Consider the following 19,280-nt stretch of genomic DNA (forward strand, 5'->3'; position numbering starts at 1 on the left):
TTTAAGCAACCCCTCTCCGGAGCCAGCCCTTTCACGCCACTCATCTTCCCTCCGTCGCCGCTGCCCTGGTGCTCCTGTGGGCCAGAGAGCGGAGTGGACGAGCTCGCTCTGCCTACCCAGGAGAAGCGGCGGCGGTGGCGGCAGCCCCTGGGAAGGTGAGCGCAGCACCTGGGGCTGGCAGTGGGGAGGAGGATTACTTGGCCCCCTTGCCTCTTCTTCCAGCCCCCCCCTGCTGCTTCTCTAGCCCACCACAAAGTCTGAGGGGTAGTGGACTGGCCCACGGCTAAAAAAAAATTGCCGACCCCTGCTCTACACTTTAAGGAGCTCTTTGGACTACTCCCAACAACCATACCTTGAGTATGGACATCTGCAACAGGGGAACCTGAATGCCTAGACCTCTATACATCCAGAATCCTGCATAGTCGAGGTTCCAGACATCTGCTTCTATGCTAAGTTTCCCCACTACATACCTCTATACAGTCATACCTTGGGTTACAGACGCTTCAGGTTGCGTTTTTTCGGGTTACGGACTGCCGAAACCTGGAAGTACCGGAATGGGTTACTTCTGGGTTTTGGCGGTCGCGCATGTGCAGAAGCGCTAAATTTCACTTTGCAACCCGCTTATGCGCAGACGCGCCACTGTGGGTTGTGAACGCTGCGGGTTGCGAATGTGCATCCCGCACGGATCATGTTCACAACCCGAGCATCCACTGTATATTCAGCACATGGCCAGGACTAACACAAACTTGCGGGTGAGCTTTGCAGTCCTGCAGTTTCAGGGTGGCTTTTTTTTTATAAACTAGCTCCTGGGGGCCCTGTGGAAGCTGCCTTATAATAAAACTAAGAAGAGGTGCAACTGCCGCCCTCTCAAATGGCGTATTTTATATCTGTCAGCAGTGAGGGAGCCCTTCCTGTTTGGACTTTCTCCTGCAAACATTTATTTTGAAGCTCCGATTTAGAATCTGTCAGGGTCCATTCATGCAGGACAAGGGAATATCTTGAATTTGCCTCTATGCTGCAGAAACCAGGCAAGAAAGCTGGGCAGGTGGGGGACACAGTCATCCCAGGGGAAAATGAACTGTGTTCATAGACCACACAATAATATATGACTCATCATAACTAGGAGAAAGATAAACATTGCAGCCAAACCCTTGAATGCAGAAAACTCTTGGTCATTTTCCTGCCTGCTGTTTGCTGACTTAAAAACATGATGTTTTAAGAAAAAGTTGTTTTACTCATTTGTTGGAACCCTGCTGTTCCTTCACAAGCAGCGTACGGACATGGAACCAGTTTTTAGAGAAAGTGATGGACGTGATGTTGCAAACAGCATCTTAGAATCACAGAATCAGAGAATTGTAGGGACCCTGACTGCAATGCAGGAATCTCAATATTTTTTTAGTTTAAGAGAAATTTGCATTTGTGGACAGGGAGGAGGAATGGAATAGGTGGGAGAGCATTAGAGAACTCTTTGTTGAAGATGCTTATATGGCGCTGTCATGTATACACACTTTATTTGTATATTACTTTTCTGCATACACTGCAATCACAGCAGTTTACAGTAAAGCATGACAAATAAACAAACACATTTCCCAATGTTTACGTTCTAATACATCGCTGCCCGTAATGCTTCCATAGAAAGGACAACTCAAAGCAGTTTCATAATATCAAACACATAATCAAATAACCTCCATATCAAAACAATTTGTCAACAATTGCTTTTTGCTTTGTCTTGAGCTTCGCTTTTGGTTTTAAGCCTGCATCAGACACTGTGCACACACTTCCCAAAAAACATTTCCCCAACCCTGGGGGCTGAAATAATGCTTTGTTTGGCAAAATAAATAAATAAAATGGATCCTTTCTAAAGCCGCATACCATAAAACTTGTGTTAGTATTGTGTTAAAATTAGTTTCACTTTGGTTCCAGTGGGACATGTTAGTAATGACTTATTTAATCCCATTGATTTTAATTGGTCTGTGCTAAATATGACTAAGACTAGATCCATTCTAATCAAAACTAAGTCCAACTATGTCTAGATAAAGCCCATAGTGTCCTCTTTTAAAAAAGCTAAGGAATAAGACATTGGAAGCCTATGTGGAAAAGTAAGAGAAGTTAGTTTAATCGAGATGGTGGTGGTGAGGGAGTAGCCTTAGTGCATTTTAAAAGAGAGAGACAACACAGGGATAGGAGCTTCCATCTTTTTGCAAAAGGTGATACATTATAGAAATGGTGAGAAGAGTGAGGATGTGGGACTTGGCATTAGTATGTGTCTGGTGAGAGAAGGAGAATTGCAAGACAATAATTTCCTTGATGCTGATTGAAGGAGACGTAGTGGAAGACAGAAAAGTATATTTTTTTTACTCACAGAACTGATTGTGGGGGAAACCGTGATTTATATAATAGGAAATATGTATGGAATTCAATCTTTGTAATGTAATGTAATGTAGTTTGAGACTGTTCGTAAATACAAATGCTCTAGCTTCTATTTTCACCTCTAAATGATGACAGTGCAGCTGAAGAAAATGCTCACTGAACACTCACAATCTACTATTGGTGGCTATTTAGGATAATTTTCCTCCCCTCCAGTTTTCCCCCTCACTGCCCATGGTGTTATTTGCCCACATTGCCATTCAATCTATTTGGCCGTAATGGCCAATTTTATTTATATTTATGGATGTTTGCTACATCAGCTAGAATAATCTGGGGGAGATGGAGGGGGGTACCGAGTTAGATTGAGTTGGTGATGAGGGCAAATGAGGGTAAGAACAGTGAGGGCAGAGGAAGAAAGAAGAACATGGTCAAAAGGAGAAACAGTATTGGTCCATCCCATCCCTAATGTGTAATCTTTGCTCTTCCAGAGGCATTTTACAGATTTTATGTGCATTTCTTATTTGTTTATGTAATGGTTTCCTATTCCAAAATACGAGTGCAGTGAATGGGAAACTTGTGCACTTTCTACAACTCCATTTATAAACCATGATATAGTTTTAATTCTATTGGTGTTTAAATGTTTTTATAAATTATTATGTTTGCTGTGTTTTTAGCTGTTATTATTTTATCTGTAAGCCGACTTGAGTCCCTATCAAGTAGATAAATAATTCTCCCCACCACCACCACCCCAGAGACAATTTAACACAAATTCATAGGGGGATCTCTCCCCTCACCCCCAGTGTATAAACACAATAAAGGAAATTTCACCTGCTGAAGTTCTTCCTATCAAGCAGCTGTTCAATAATTACTTTTGTTAGATGATTCCTTCTTGTGTGGGGCTGTCAGACCTAAGTCCCTGGGGCTTTATCACATCCTTTGGTTTCCCTTATGTGATCTGTGCCACCCGGAGTACCTTCCCCAAAATTATTGCATTATCTTTGGGTTAGGGAGCTCATGCCCTTATCTGTTGCAGCATCTGTGTCTCCTATTATTACCTTTCCGCTTGCAGCACAGGAGCAGGGAGAGTGGAAGAGAGCTGAGTGCAGGATGTTGGAAAACAGTGAAGTGCGTTGATTTGCTTGTTTGTACGGCCGAGAAGGAGGGACGCGGGTGGCGCTGTGGGTTAAACCACAGAGCCTAGGACTTGCCGATCAGAAGGTCGCCAGTTCGAATCCCCGCGACGGGGTGAGCTCCCGTTGCTCTGTCCCTGCTCCTGCCACCTAGCAGTTCGAAAGCACGTCAAAAGGCAAGTAGATAAATAGGTACTGCTCCAGCGGGAAGGTAAACGGCATTTCCGTGTGATGCTCTGGTTTCGCCAGAAGCGGCTTCGTCATGCTGGCCACATGACCCGGAAGCTGTACGCTGGCTCCCTCGGCCAATAAAGCGAGATGAGCGCCACAACCCCAGAGTCAGCCACGACTGGACCTAATGGTCAGGGGTCCCTTTACCTTTACCTTTATGGCCGAGAAGCAAGAGTGTGAGAAGAGCAGTGGTGGCCGCCCATGGCCAGTTCAGGAACAGAATGGTTTAGGCTTGCAGAAAGGTGCAGAAAGTGGACATCAGTTGGCATGTGACCTCAAACAGGGGCAGGAAAGAGAGTGGCTTAGATAGGGGGAGCTGCTCAAGTCCAGCAGAGGTGGCAGTGGGATTTGGGGAGGCAAATGGTGAGGAACATTTTTAGAAAATAATTTGTTCTACTATTCTTTCTGCTTTCCCCAATCAAACCCAGCTTCCTATGTCCCCTGGACATCAGCTAGGTACAAAGTTTGGATCCCGCTGCCTTCCAAACACATTTGGATTTTGACGCTCTGAGCTAGCCCAGTCAGATATATCTGGGAGTCCATATGTAGAAATGAAAGTAATAGCCATTCCATGTTCTTACTGGCACCTACCCAAGCCCAGTAGCACCTGGTACAGTGGGACCTTGTTTCTCGGATTTAATCCGTTCTGGGAGTCTGTTCAACTCTTGAAACCATTCAGAAACCAAGGCGTGACTTCCAATTGGCTGCAGGAGCTTCCTGCAATCAAGTGGAAGCCACATCAGACATTCGGCTTCTGAAAAACGTTGCAAACCAGAACACTTACTTCCAGGTTTGTGGTGTTTGGGAGCCAATCTGTTCGGGAGCCAAGCCGTTTGAGAACCAAGATGCCACTGTATTCTGTTGCATAATGCTCTGGCATATTGTGGTTCTATTTGGCTGGCCTAATAGCTGTCATGTTAGCTTTATTCTCCATTAATTTGTCTTCTGTTCTTTAAAAAAACAAACAAACACCTATACTAGCGCCACTGCAACATCACCTGGCAGTGAAATCTATGCACTGAAAAAAGTAATACATTTTGTCGCTGCATAACCTACCGCCAGTCAACTTCACTGGGTAAAATGTGTGGACTGAATATGCAATATGGCAACATCAGGCTGGATTTGTTTGGGTATGTGCACAAACAAGGCACATGCTATTCTGTTGGAAACTGCTCCCAATCTCTGCAGGAATGGCAGGTTTTCTGCAGTCTGAGTGAGAGCCAAACTAGACCCCATCCACAAATTTAGCTAGGGTTTAAAGGCACTCTACTATTTCCACCAGGTTTTGGTCCAAACTTAGGTCTTCAAGCCTGCTTTTTACATGCCCACCCTCTGCCCCTCGCTTGTAGTCCTCAACCACCCATGGAAGGATTCTGTGCTCAGTGAAAAATCATGCTATCTATGCCTTCTCCTGTCAGAGGTCAGCTCAGCACCCGGGAGTTTTCTTAAAATACATGCAGCATGCTGCCATTTATGAAGAGCAGGTGTGTTCTGGTTTCTTTGCAATAAGACACCTTTAGAGTGGTAGCACAATCTTTTCCCAACCCCTGTTTCCATATACACTAGTGGCCAAGGTTGTGGAAACCTTTTGGTAAAAAGTGTATTTCTGAGGTTTGATGGCTCATAACACCACTTCCTTTTGGAGTAATACCATAATATTATATATCAGTGGAAAGATAATTTAATGAAGAATGTAATGCCTCAAGGTATGTTCAATTAGCTGTATTCTATCAAAAGTTATAGCCAAATAACCAGAAAAAGGCAGCACAACAGGTTGATATGGAGTAGCTTTCCTTCATTTGAATGTAGCCAATGAGCATGAGTGTTTAGAGAGTCAATCAGGTGTTATGAGCCATCACACCTCAGAAATACACTTTCCCCAAAAGATTTCCACAATCTTGGCCACTAGTGTAATTGCAGAGAAGCCTGCCTGCTTAAACATCCCTTAATGGCGGGCGATGCTCTGTCTCTGCCTTTGCCATTTAAGCTCTAGTACGCTATGTGAGCATGAGTTGGCTCTCAGGGACTTTTCATGCACTGAAAGTGTGAATGTGATGAGCATCTGGTTGAGGCTGCTTATATCATACAGGGAAATCCTTCAGGGAACTGGCATGTGGTTCCCATCTGAACGTACAGTTAGTGGATACCCACGGTTTGCTACAATGAAGAGCTTTTATGAGCATCTGCTCTACACTTGGACCATTTTCTGTGGGACAGCAAAGTGGCAGAAGCTGTCAGCTGGTCCCCAATGAAGATTAGACAGCTTTCCCTTTCTCTTTTGTGCAAATCAGGTGACAAACTTGACAGGAAGGAGGTAACAAGGTTAGATTTAACTCTACTCACCCAACAGGCGATCCAGGGGTAGGCTAGCAAGGTGTCACCAAAGGCTGCAGGTCATGAATGAGTAGCTATGGCATTGCATTAAATGAATGCTACACACGGACACAGGTGGCGCTGTGGTCTAAACCACAGAGCCTAGGGCTTGCCGATCAGAGGGTCGGCGGTTCAAATCCCTGCGACGGGATGAGCTCCCGTTGTTCGGTCCCAGCTCCTGTCCACCTAGCAGTTCGAAAGCACGTCAAAGTGCAAGTAGATAAATAGGTACCGCTCTGGCGGGAAGGTAAATGGCGTTTCCATGTGCTGCTCTGGTTCACCAGAAGCGGCTTAGTCATGCTGCCCACATGACCCGGAAGCTGAACGCCGGCTCCCTCAGCCAATAAAGCGAGATGAGCACCGCAACCCCAGAGTCGTCTGCGACTGGACCTAATGGTTGGGGTCCCTTTACCTTTACCTTTTTACATTTCAAACAGGATTGGCCTGCATACAGTAGATCTCAAACATGCTATTGACGGAGATTCCACCTTCCCAACATATGCCTAAAGTGAAAGTATGAAGAATTCTAAAGTGCTATACCTTGGTTTGCAGCTGTGTTCTATGGAACCATAGGACGACCTCAGTTTGTTCCTGTTGCCCCCTTAACAATAGGCATCACTGACACCATTGTTAAAAAATCTCCTTTGGCTGCCCATCTACTACTGAGCCAGGTTCAAGGTCCTTGCAATAATTTACAAAGCCCAGAACAACTTAGGTCCAGGGTACCTCAGGCATTGCTTAAACCCTTATATCCCAGCTTAATAATAATAATAATAATTATTATTATTATTATTATTATTATTATTATTTATTATTTATACCCCGCCCATCTGGCTGGGCCTCCCCAGCCACTCTGGGCGGCTTCCATAAAAACCAAAAATACAGTAAAATATCACACGTTAAAAACTTCCCTGAACAGGGCTGCCTTAAGATGTCTTCTGAATGTCAGGTAATTGTTTATTGCTTTGACATCTGTTGGAAGGGCGTTCCACAGGGCGGGCGCCACTACCGAGAAGGCCCTCTGCCTGGTTCCCTGTAGCTTTGCTTCTCGCAATGAGGGAACCGCCAGAAGGCCCTCGGCGCTGGACCTCAGCGTCCGGGCAGAATGATGGGGGTGGAGACGCTCCTTCAGGAGATAATCACTGAGATTATCTGCTGGAGTAGTGTTGTCAGTTCCTTGAGTTGGAAAGGCTCCTTTGACAATTGCAAGAAACCGAAATTACAGTGTCAATGGCACAGTCATGTGGAATCCTCTGCTGATAGAGATTCTGCAGGCGCCTTCCGTTTCAACATTTATGCACATCCTGAAAACTTTTTCTATTCCATCAGGGTTATTCAGGCAGTGAAGAACACATCTTCCCATCATTGCTAGCTGATTTCTGATTTTAACTTTTCCATTTTTGTTTAAACGGATGGTTTCATAGATAATTGCTGCATCCTGCTCTGATATTTCTAACAAACAGTGGTGAGAATTAGTTATATATTTATTGCAAATATATAAAGCAGGGGTGGGCTGCATTCCGGTGTCAGGCTTCTGACATAGCTCTGCTGCCTGTTGGCTGCGAGGATTCTTACAAAGACTCCGGCATGTCACTTGTTTCGTTGAGATAAGCAAGAATCCATTCTCAGGATAACTTCAACACAGTTTGGTTATGCCTTCACCGCTGAGAGAATCTGACTGTGCACTCTTTATTCGAAAATGTAAAGCAGCTTAGTGGAACACCCACCAAGATAATCTTAGACAAGTCTTCTCCAGTTTTGTACCCTCTAGAAGTTTTTAACTAAGACTCCCATCAGCCCCAGCTAGTTGGCCATGCTGGCTGGGACTGATGGGAGATATAGTCCACACTAATGGAGAGCATCAGGTTGAAAAACGCCTGTCTTAGATGGACGGCTGGCTGATATAACATGGATTTCATGCTTCTCGACTGAAAAGTCTGAACCAGACAACATCCCAGCTCTGCTTTATGCCCTGAGTGGGGTTTTCATTTGGTGGCCTCTGTGGGATGGAGCCAGGGCCCGTTGAAGACATTTTGGCACCTGAGGCAAGCCACAAAATGGTGACCTCACTCCCTACCCTTCCAGGGAAGAATGGTGCTTGAAGATCTGCATCAGGAACAAGGAGGCAATGATGATCTGCATTGGGAACAAAGGGGGAGTGAAGGTCTACATTGCAAACAAGGGGGAGAGGAGACCAGCAGTGTCTCCTATTTGCCAAGATGTCACCTTAGAGGTGAAATGAGAGGGACTGCCACAGAGGCAGCAGATCAGGCCCACAATGAGCATGCCACACCTGTTGCTGCTACCATGGCACTGGCATTGGAAGATGCAATCCTTGGAGGCTGGCTCTGCTGTTCTGTGGAACCTGCCACCTGAGACAGTCACCTCTCCTTGCCTCATGGGTGGGCCGGCCCTGGATGGGACCCACCGGCACTTAATGCCTTCCAAAGAACTGGGTTGGTTAGAATTTTTCCAATCCCATAGACAGTATCTAAGCAAATGGATTGGGAGGGACTTTGAAACTGATTCTTACCATGTGTTTTTCTCACTTTACACGCCAGGACCCCCCTCTGCTCCCCGGAGTGCCATCTCAAATGTTAACGAGACTAGTGTCTTTCTGGAATGGATTCCTCCTGCTGATACTGGTGGAAGGAAAGATGTGTCTTATTATATTGCATGCAAGAAGTGCAACTGGCACTCGGGTCTCTGTGAGGAGTGTGGTGGTCATGTCAGGTACCTCCCACAACAAAGCGGCCTGAGAAACACCTCTGTGATGATGGTGGACCTGCTTGCCCACACAAACTATACCTTTGAAATTGAGGCACTGAATGGTGTGTCCGACCAGAGTCCGGCTGCGAGGCAATTTGTGTCAGTCAATGTAACCACAAACCAGGCAGGTAAGTGCAAAGTTTCGCAACGGGATAATTAGGTTCTGTGGGTGGGTTTGCCAGGCGTGGAACAGGCCGGGTTGAGCACAGCTTGAAATCGCCAAGCTTGGCTTTTGATAATGAACTTGCATTTCCTTCCTTTTTTTGTTTTTCTCTGGTTACATCACATAAATTACTAAGCCACACAATATAAGAAATGTTTCCTCTCAGGGGCCCGTTTAATAGACCATGGAGTTACTTGTGCAGAGTATTTCTCATTCACTGTCAAATCAGTCATAAATGCAGCCATTTCCCCTTGTCGGTTAAAATCTAGATGTAGCTAAGATGCTTTTCAACAGCCTTTAAAGCAGTAGTTTGCACTTTTAAAAGATTCTTTGAAAGATAGTGACTTTTTAAAGTGTAGATTTGGCACTAAGAATACATTTGCAAGCTCCTAGCAGAAGACCAAGCATGATGGCTTGAGGGCAGCGTTTTCTAGAGTGTGGTCTGTGGACCATCAGTGGTCCAAAAGGTTCAGTCAGGAGGTCTTTGGCTTGTCTGTGGATTTGTGGTTGAAGAAATGAAGATGACACATCCATCATGTTGAATAGTCATGCTGATTTTTAATGTTATTTTAATGTTTGTTTTATTTCTTATGCTGCCCTTCTATTGTATTACAGTTTGAATTATATGGAATTATTGTTCTGCAACAGATTGAAAAATAACTAAGTGCTCCTCCAAGGACATCAGGAATTCTCCATGGCAGGGAAAAGTCAGGGAACCACTGCTTTAGGGTTTTTCATTTTTTTGCTATATTGCTACAGAAATTACATTGATGGGTCACCCCCCCCACACACACTTTTTTAATGAGGGCTTGAATCCAGATGTGCTCTTGTGCAAGTGGAGATACTTTTCCTTACAATTCAAGGTTCTTGCATAAGGAAAGGACACCAAAATCCAGCAGACAACTTTTTTTGCTCTAAGTCCATGTTGTGTGACGTCTGCGGCAACAATTTTCAGGATAGCACTGCTGCCAGAAGTTGCTCTGCTGGAGTATCTCTGCATTCAGATTTCATTATTGAAAACATGATGATAAAAGGGAGTAGGTTGAAAGAAATCCAAATTATGTTTGATAGCTAAGATCAGATTTCTGATCAGAGTGCCTCGATATTTAAGGGCTGGTGTGGTTTTCTTCAAACCAATTTTCAGAACAAGAATGTTGTGGAGTGGGGCAACATGGCCCCAAATTGTAGTTTGGTAGTAAAATGCAGTATATTTTATTGAAGGTCATAAAAATCTGTTGTTTAGTTATGGTTACTTGGACTTCAGTATGGCCTTTGAACAAATGGCCCAAACTTGTCGGAGAAGAATTTACTGGCTCCTTACTCTCATTTAGCTATCTTTTAAGTCCATAAAACCACACAGTAGCTTTAGAACATTTACCTTCATATTAAAATCAAGTGCAGTATACCTGGGACTATTGCAACTGTTCGCAAAGGATTATAATATTTTGTTGTTTTTGCAAACAATCCTTTTCATTCAGTACAGAATTATCACCAACTTCTTCGCAATAAATATAGTCAGTAAGATTTCTCTTGTTTATAGCTGATGAATGTCCATTACAGAACAGTGGTACCTCGGGTTACATATGCTTCGGGTTACAGACTCCGCTAACCCAGAAATAGTCCCTCGGCCAATAAAGCGGGATGAGCGCCGCAACCCCAGAGTCGGTCACGACTGGACCTAATGGTCAGGGGTCCCTTTACCTTTACCTTTAGTAGATAGTGTTAGGACAGGACTACAGGTGACACTAAACACAGAACTGCTTTGGAAAATGACAGCCTTTTCTGGAGTTCTTTGCCTCTCCAAGTAATGTTTGCTCAGATCTGCTGGGGCAGCACATCCTGTTTCACCACTTGCGGTGGCATTTAAACTGCCATCCTGCCCTATCGTTGTCTCTGCTGCTGCCACCACCTGCTCTGCCACCATCACATCTGCCACTGGCGGAGAAGTGCCGCCACCATTGGCACCAGTTTCAGGCAAGATCGTGCCAGTTTGGGGTGAGAGCTTGCCCCAAATGGATGCAGTCTCACCCCAAATTGGAGGTGGAGGCAGGGTGCCCACAGTGTGGTGGTTTCTTCAGCCTGAGGCAGCAGCCTTGCCTTGCCCAATGGCTGGGCTGGCTCTGAGTTCTACACATGTCATTCTCTCCCCCACCGCATCCCTGTCAGCAGAAAACAGTGGGCAAATGCAAAGAAACACCCTAGTAAATGTGATGAAATGTACAGTGAGAAAGGGAGAACTTGGCATGGGGACTGCTGAGAGGAGTTGGGTTCCTCAGACAACCAGGTAGATGTCAGGTGAGCACTATTCTGTTTTGATCATATCTTCCCTAGAATCATAGCTGTCAACCGTCCCTTATTTGGCGGGACAGTCCCTTATCCCAACGCTGTGTCCTGCTGCTGTCCCTTATTGATGATGTCCCTTAAATTTCCTGGGTTTCAAAGGAAGCAGCTCCTCTCCCTCCCTCCCTGCCGGCTAGGGAGGAGGGAGGCTCCAACTTTGTTGCTTGGCTGCGTTGCTCACCCAATAAGGAGTCTAAGAACGACTGGGGGGGTGGAGCTTGCATGCCTTGTGCTGATCAAATCGGCCCCGTTGCCTGGGGACTCGCCTCTGCTCAGCGCTTCCCAGCGGAGATGTGACGGTGGTTTTGCTTGCTGCATCCCCTTTGCCGGGTTGCTGCGCTGTGGGAACCACCGCTTGAGGCTTCGTTTGGCTGCTGGCTGGGCTTTCTGCCTTTGGCTTGGAGGGGCTCAGAAGCTGAACATACCTGTGCCTGGAAAATCCCTTATTTTGGCTGCTGATCCCTTATTTTCAAGGCTGCTGGTCCCTTATTTTCAAATCTGTAAGTTGACAGCTATGCCTAGAATACTGTGTCAAGTGCTGAGCACCCTAGTTCATAGAATCATAGAATCCTAGAGTTGGAAGAGACCACAAGGGTCATCGAGTCCAACCCCCTGCCAAGCAGGAAACACCATCAGAGCACTCCTGACATATGGTTGTCAAGCCTCTGCTTAAAGACCTCCAAAGTAGGAGACTCCACCACACTCCTTGGCAGCAAATTCCACTGTCGAACAGCTCTTACTGTCAGGAAGTTCTTCCTAATGTTTAGGTGGAATCTTCTTTCTTGTAGTTTGGATCCATTGCTCCGTGTCCGCTTCTCTGGAGCAGCAGAAAACAACCTTTCTCCCTCCTCTATGTGACATCCTTTTATATATTTGAACATGGCTATCATATCACCCCTTAACCTCCTCTTCTCCAGGCTAAACATGCCCAGCTCCCTTAGCCGTTCCTCATAAGGCATCGTTTCCAGGCCTTTGACCATTTTGGTTGCCCTCCTCTGGACACGTTCCAGTTTGTCAGTGTCCTTCTTGAACTGTGGTGCCCAGAACTGGACACAGTACTCCAGGTGAGGTCTGACCAGAGCAGAATACAGTGGCACTATTACTTCCCTTGATCTAGATGCTATACTCCTATTGATGCAGCCCAGAATTGCATTGGCTTTTTTAGCTGCCGCGTCACACTGTTGGCTCATGTGAAGTTTGTGGTCAACCAAGACTCCTAGATCCTTTTCACATGTACTGCTCTCAAGCCAGGTGTCCCCCATCTTGTATTTGTGCCTCTCATTTTTTTTGCCCAAGTGCAATACTTTACATTTCTCCCTGTTAAAATTCATCTTGTTTGTTTTGGCCCAGTTCTCTAATCTGTCAAGGTCGTTTTGAAGTGTGATCCTGTCCTCTGGGGTGTTAGCCACCCCTCCCAGTTTGGTGTCATCTGCAAATTTGATCAGGATGCCCTTGAGTCCATCATCCAAGTCGTTGATAAAGATGTTGAATAAGACCGGGCCCAAGACAGAACCCTGTGGCACCCCACTAGTCACTCTTCTCCAGGATGAAGAGGAACCATTGATGAGCACTCTTTGGGTTCGGTCAGTCATCCAGTTACAAATCCACTGAGTGGTAGCATAGTCAAGACCACATTTTACCAGTTTCTTTACAAGAATATCATGGGGCACCTTGTCAAATGCCTTGCTGAAATCAAGGTAGGCTACATCCACTGCGTTCCCTTCATCTACCAGGCTTGTAATTCTGTCAAAAAACGAGATCAGGTTAGTCTGACATGACTTATTTTTCAGAAATCCATGCTGACTATTGGTGATCACAGCATTCCTTTCTAGGTGCGCACAGACTGTTTGCTTAATGATCTGCTCCAGAATCTTCCCTGGTATTGATGTCAGACTGACTGGGCGGTAATTATTTGGGTCCTCTCTTTTCCCCTTTTTGAAAATAGGGACAACATTTGCCCTCCTCCAGTCTGCCGGGACTTCGCCTGTTCTCCAGGAATTCTCAAAGATGACTGCCAGTGGTTCTGAGATCACATCTGCCAGTTCTTTTAATACTCTTGGATGCAGTTCATCTGGCCCTGGAGACTTGAATACATCTAAACTGGCCAAGTATTCTTGTACTATCTCCTTAGTTATTCTGGGCTGTGTTTCCTTTGCTGAATCACTTGCTCCAAATTCTTCAGGTCGGGCATTGTTTTCCTTATCGGAGAAGACTGAGGCAAAGAAGGCATTGAGGAGTTCAGCCCTTTCTGTGTCCCCTGTTTGCATTTCACCATCTTCTCCTCTGAGTGACCCCACTGTTTCTTTGCTCTTCCTTTTGCTACGAACATACCCATAGAAGCCTTTTTTGTTGCTTTTAACCTCTCTAGCAAGCCTGAGTTCATTCTGTGCTTTAGCTTTTCTGACTTTGTGTCTACACGTGCTGGCTATTTGTTTGAATTCCTCTTTGGTGGTTTCCCCCCTTTTCCATTTTTTGTACACATCCTTTTTTAATCTTAACTCAGTTAAAAGTTCTTTAGATAGCCACCCTGGCTTCTTTAGGCACCTTCCATGTTTCCCTCTCATTGGTATTGCCTGACGTTGTGCTTTTAGTATCTCCCTCTTAACAAACTCCCAGCCATCATGAGCTCCCTTTCCTTTTAGTATTACTGTCCATGGGATCTCACCCAGCACTTCCCTAAGTTTTATGAAGTCGGCTTTCTTAAAGTCAAGAAATTGAGTCCTAGTATGCTTGGCTGCTCCTTTCCGCTGTATAGTAAACTTCAGAAGAGCATGATCACTCGCGCCTAATGATCCTTCCACTTCTACCCCACTAACCAGGTCATCAACATTGGTTAGGACCAGATCTAAAATGGCTGTTCCTCTTGTTGCTTCTCCCACTTTCTGGACAATGAAGTTGTCTGCAAGGCCAGTGAGGAATCTGTTTGACCTTATGCTCTTGGCTGAGTTTGACATCCAACAAATATCCGGGTAATTGAAGTCCCCCATTACTACTAACTCCCTTCCTTTTGCATGCTTGGCCATCTGTTCCAGGAAGGCATCATCTATGTCCTCCGTTTGGCTTGGGGATCTATAGTAAACTCCCACAATGAGGTCCCTGTTATTCTTCTCTCCCTTAATTTTGACCCAAATGCTCTCACTTTGGCTTTGATGTTCTAAATCTTGGATCTCTTCACAGGTATACACATCCCTGACATATAACGCCACTCCTCCTCCTTTCTTGTCTGGTCTGTTTCTCTGAAATAGATTGTATCCCCCCATTATTACATTCCAATCATGGGACTTATCCCACCAGGTTCAAGAAAGATACTTGCAAACTAGCTTGTGTCCAGAGGAGGGGCGACAAAGATGGTGGGGACTCTGGAGACTAAGTCCTGTGAGGAAAGGTTGAAGATATGTTTAGCCTGGAGAAGAGACAATTAAGAGAAGATGTGATAGCCATCTTCAAATGTTTGAATGTTCAAATGTTTGAATGACCACCTAGATGGTGGTGCTAGTCTGTTTTCTGTTGCTCCAGAAAACAAAACCAGTGGGTTTTAGTTACAAGAAAAAGGATTTGGAAGAGTTTGAGTTATCTGACAGAGAAACAGACTGCCTCAGAAAATGGCAGACTTTCCTTTGTGAGAGGTTTTTAAAGCAGAGGCTGCCTAGCCATCTATTAGGAATGCCATAGCGGTGGATGTCTGCACCAGCAGGGGATTGAACTAGATGACTTTTGAGATACTTTTCAACTCTATGATTCTTTGAAGCTCAGCAGATGGTCATGTTCATGTCGCTTTCCCCTCAGACTAGCCTACATCCCATTGTTTTTCTGAGAGTAAGATGGAATGATATACAAAGTACACCACCCTAAGCTTTGCAGATAAAGTTAGGTATACCAATGTGAAGGGTTTCTAAAAAATGGAGGTACCATCAGACAACTTCCCCCTTTTGTGTATAAGCTGTGTGTACCAAGGTTTGGTAGAAGACATTTCTCAGGACAAAGACATCTATTTTATATTGGCAGTAAGAAATGTTGTGCCTGGAAATTCAGACCATATGCCATGGTATTGGTCTGGCAGACTCATTGGTGTTGACAGAAAATTTGCTAGCCAGCACCACAGATGGGGCACTACTTTACCATATCTTTTTTTTAAAATAAAAATTTTTATACTTTACCGTATCAAGCCCAAGAAAATTCTTGTGAATTTCAGAATTTACAAAAGGCTCATGCATTAAGATTCTGGCTGCTCCAGATGTACATCGCAAGTGCAACTTTTGGTATAATTTGTTTTTTGGTTTTTGCAGGAAATATTTCATGAAAATTTCTCCTTTTCCTCAAATAATTTATGTCCCCCCTTTTTCTTTTGTATAACTGGCACCCTTAATATGTCTTGCTTTCTTAATTTTAATTTTTGACTGCAAGGGGTATGTTAAGCATCTAGGAACCCAAATTACGCTGGAGATTGCAAGAAGAAAACAACTGGATCATTTTCCAGACTGAAAAATATAACAATAAGCTGAATCATGTCTTTGAATAGCTAGGAGTAGAAGATCAGATGATAGAATCCATGAACGACTTTATTGTGAAAAGTTGATCAATTTAATGACTAATCTATGGTTCTCTGTACATTATTCAAATTGTTGTGACCATTTAGTAGCACTGTGAAAAGTAAGACTGGAAAGTGGTGTTCAGAGTCCAGTAAATTCATGTGCCAAGAAAATGTGGATTCTGCAATTGATGCAACATGTAACATAAGCAAATCTTTACATATTTCTGCTGAGGGTTTTTCAGTTTATTTAAATACATCATGTACCATCTTTCCTTGAATTATTTCCCCCCCCCCCACAAGATTTGGATGTCATGTGATTGTTAAAGCAAAAACCTCAAAGTCAGATTTAAAAATAATAATCTACTAACCCTTTACTCCTGCACCCAAGTGTGAATCCCCATTCTTGCTCACCGATAACCTTATTCAGCTACACCTCAGATGCCTGGCATTTCACTGGAGTTTACCCACAAAGTTTAAGCATCCATCAGCTTTAAAAGAAAGAATTGTGACTCTCAGACAGCTGGCTTCTGCACCTGACACCAATTCCCTGGGCTTGTGTGAAATCAGAGAAACAAGCCCTATTCACATACTCATAGAATTGTAGGGTTGGAAGGGACCCAAAGGGTCAATTATCCATGGGCCCCTTGGACACCAGCCCCGGCCCCTCCACCATTATCTTCCCTGTGTTGAGCAGACAGGCAGCCTGAAGGAGAATTGTAAGCACGGATGGCTGGTTGTTGTTGTTTAGTCGTTTAGTTGTGTCTGGCTCTTCGTGACCTCATGGACCAGAGCACGCCAGGCACTTCTGTCTTCCACTGCCTCCTGCAGTTTGGTCAGAATCATGCTGGTAGCTTCGAGAACACTATCCAACCATCTCGTCTTCTGTCATCCCCTTCTCCTTGTGCCCACAATCCTTCCCAACATCAGGGTCTTTTCCAGGGAGTCTTCTCTTCTCATGAGATGGCCAAAGTACTAGAGCCTCAGCTTCAGGGTCTGTCCCTCCAGTGAGCACTCAGGGCTGATTTCCTTAAGAATGGAGAGGTTTGATCTTCCTGCAGTCCATGGGACTCTCAAGAGTCTCCTCCAGCAGCATAATTCAAAAGCATCAATTCCTTGGCGATAAGCCTTCTTTACGGTCCCGCTCTCACTTCCATACATCACTACTGGGAAGACCATAGCTTTAACTATACGGACCTTTGTTGGCAAGGTGACGTCTCTGCTTTTTAAGATGCTGTCTAGGTTTTCATCACTTTTCTCCCAAGAAGCAGGCGTTTTTTTTTAATTTCGTGATCACTGTCACCATCTGCAGTGATCATGGAGCCCAAGAAAGTAAAATCTCTCACTGCCTCCATTTCTTCCCCTTCTATTTGCCAGGAGGTGATGGTCCCAGTGGCCAAGATCTTAGTTTTTTTGTTGTTGAGCTTCAGACCATATTTTGCGCTCTCCTCTTTCACCCTCATTAAAAGGTTCTTTAATTCCTCCTCACTTTCTGCCATCAAGGTTGTGTCATCTGCATATCTGTGGTTGTTGATATTTCTTCCGGCAATCTTAATTCTGGCTTGGGATGGCTGGACATGGTTACAATCATCCCTGCAACTGGGTCCCTGGTTGTGGAGAGATCAAGGGCAGAGGAAGCAGGACTGGCCTGCTCAGCCCTATAGCCCATCCATATATACAGATTAAGATGTCCTGGGTTGGGTTTTAGCTTCTGTCCATTGTGGCATCCTTCTGAGCCAGAAACGAAGGTTCTGCCATCAGGGGTCACCATCAGCTCAAGTGTTGAGCCGGGTACCAGAAGATGATGGAGAACCAGCTCAGCTCCCTTAGTGACACACGCTGCACCAGTTTCCCAGTGGCTTCATGGAAAGAACACCCTTCCCATGTGTAAGCCTATTGTACTGGCACACTGAGGCTGGGAGTGGATAATACAAGATGCATGCTGATGCCACATAGCAGCTGCTCGCCTCCTCATCCTTTTCCCTCAGTTAATGCCATGTGATGTGATGTTGCCATGCTGCGAGTCTCCTCATCCATGCTCTGTTTCACCGGCTTCTGCTAGAAGTGGCAGGAAAACACACTGCAAAGAAGCATCACATCTCACTTCTTTGATTGCCAGGGATGTTAGTCAGGAGGAGAGGAAGGTCTAGGTGATGTGTTCAGTGGCACTCACATACGTACCATAACATCTAACATTGGCTGAAGAAGTCTTCCTACGCCAGTAGGTTTGGGACTATGTGCTTCTCTCAGGACACAAAAAGACGGTGCTTTTGTGAAAACAGTATTCATTTTATTTTTATTTTTATCAATTTGACAAGCACTACCTTTTGTCAAGTCCCAAATTCCACAGATCTATGCAAATATGTATAATGATATTCCAGGGGTCCAATGTAAACAAGAGAGGCAGGGGGGAAAGGTGTCCAACTTCTTGTTTCTTTTCTGAAAATTATCTCCCCGGTGACTCTTCTCCTGTGAGGATTATGATGTGCTGAGTACCCCTTCCTTTGCTGCTTCCTCGCTTCCAGTCACACTCACTGTAAACAGATTTTCTGGTTTCAGAGACTGTCTGGCTACTCTTACATACATTTGTGATCAATGAATGTGCTTCAATTGGTTTTTTGCAAGTCTGTGATAGCCTTCAACTGCTTCTGAAGAGCAGTGTATAATGTAGAACCAAAGATTTCTGAGATTTTTCTTTTCCCCATCTAAAAATGTAAAAGCTTGCTAATCCACTCCTGTTATTTTCTGCCACACCAGGTAAATTTTCCTCTACAGATCAAGACCATCATCCTTTCATACACCCCAAAAAACAAATGAACAGGTTTTGTGTCCTGGTTTACAATTATATATATATATATATATATATATATATATATATATATATATATATATTCAGTTTTACAGTTTTATATTCAACACGATCATCAAAAATGTAAATCCCAATATCTCCCCCCCCCCCATGACTTTCCTCAGCCTCCTCTTCTGGTTCTTTAGATATTTGCTTTTCCTGCTTATTTTATGCTACGTTAATTTTGTAGTCTTTTCAGTAACTGTTCTTATATTTTTATCCTTTTTATACCATATCTTTTCAATTACATCTATGTTGTTTTCCCAATAATTGCACCTTCTTTTTTTGCTTGTTTTCTTAATTTTAAGTGTTTACTCAAACCCTGCTATTGCATCCACTTCTTTACAATGTTTCTATATATACATCATAAATGATTCCCAATCTTTTTACAAGTCTCTTTTGTCCTTATCTCTAAGTTTTCTCGTGAGCTTTGCCATTTCAGCAGATTCCATCCATTTTTCTTGCCATTCTTCTTTTGTTGGTGTCTTGTCGTCTTTCCATTTTGGGGCTAGTAATATCATAGCCACTGTT

The 19,280-nt window shown here is 44.3% G+C and overlaps 1 protein-coding gene across 8 annotated transcripts in view; it reads left to right on the forward strand.

The window, feature by feature from the left end:
* Positions 1–19,280, forward strand: part of EPHA5 (EPH receptor A5) — a 263,910-nt gene that overhangs the window by 147,211 nt on the left and 97,419 nt on the right. For 5 of the 8 annotated variants that reach the window (XM_081166169.1, XM_081166170.1, XM_081166173.1 and 2 more), the window contains exon 5: positions 8,663–8,998. The exons of the other annotated variants lie outside the window; for them this stretch is intronic. In XM_081166169.1, the coding sequence (XP_081022295.1) occupies positions 8,663–8,998 (336 nt within the window). The remainder of the gene's footprint in view (positions 1–8,662; positions 8,999–19,280) is intronic. 8 annotated transcript variants of the gene reach the window in all.

Source organism: Podarcis bocagei (genome assembly GCF_964188305.1).
Source record: "Podarcis bocagei genome assembly, chromosome: 13".
NCBI classification, from domain to species: domain Eukaryota; kingdom Metazoa; phylum Chordata; class Lepidosauria; order Squamata; family Lacertidae; genus Podarcis; species Podarcis bocagei.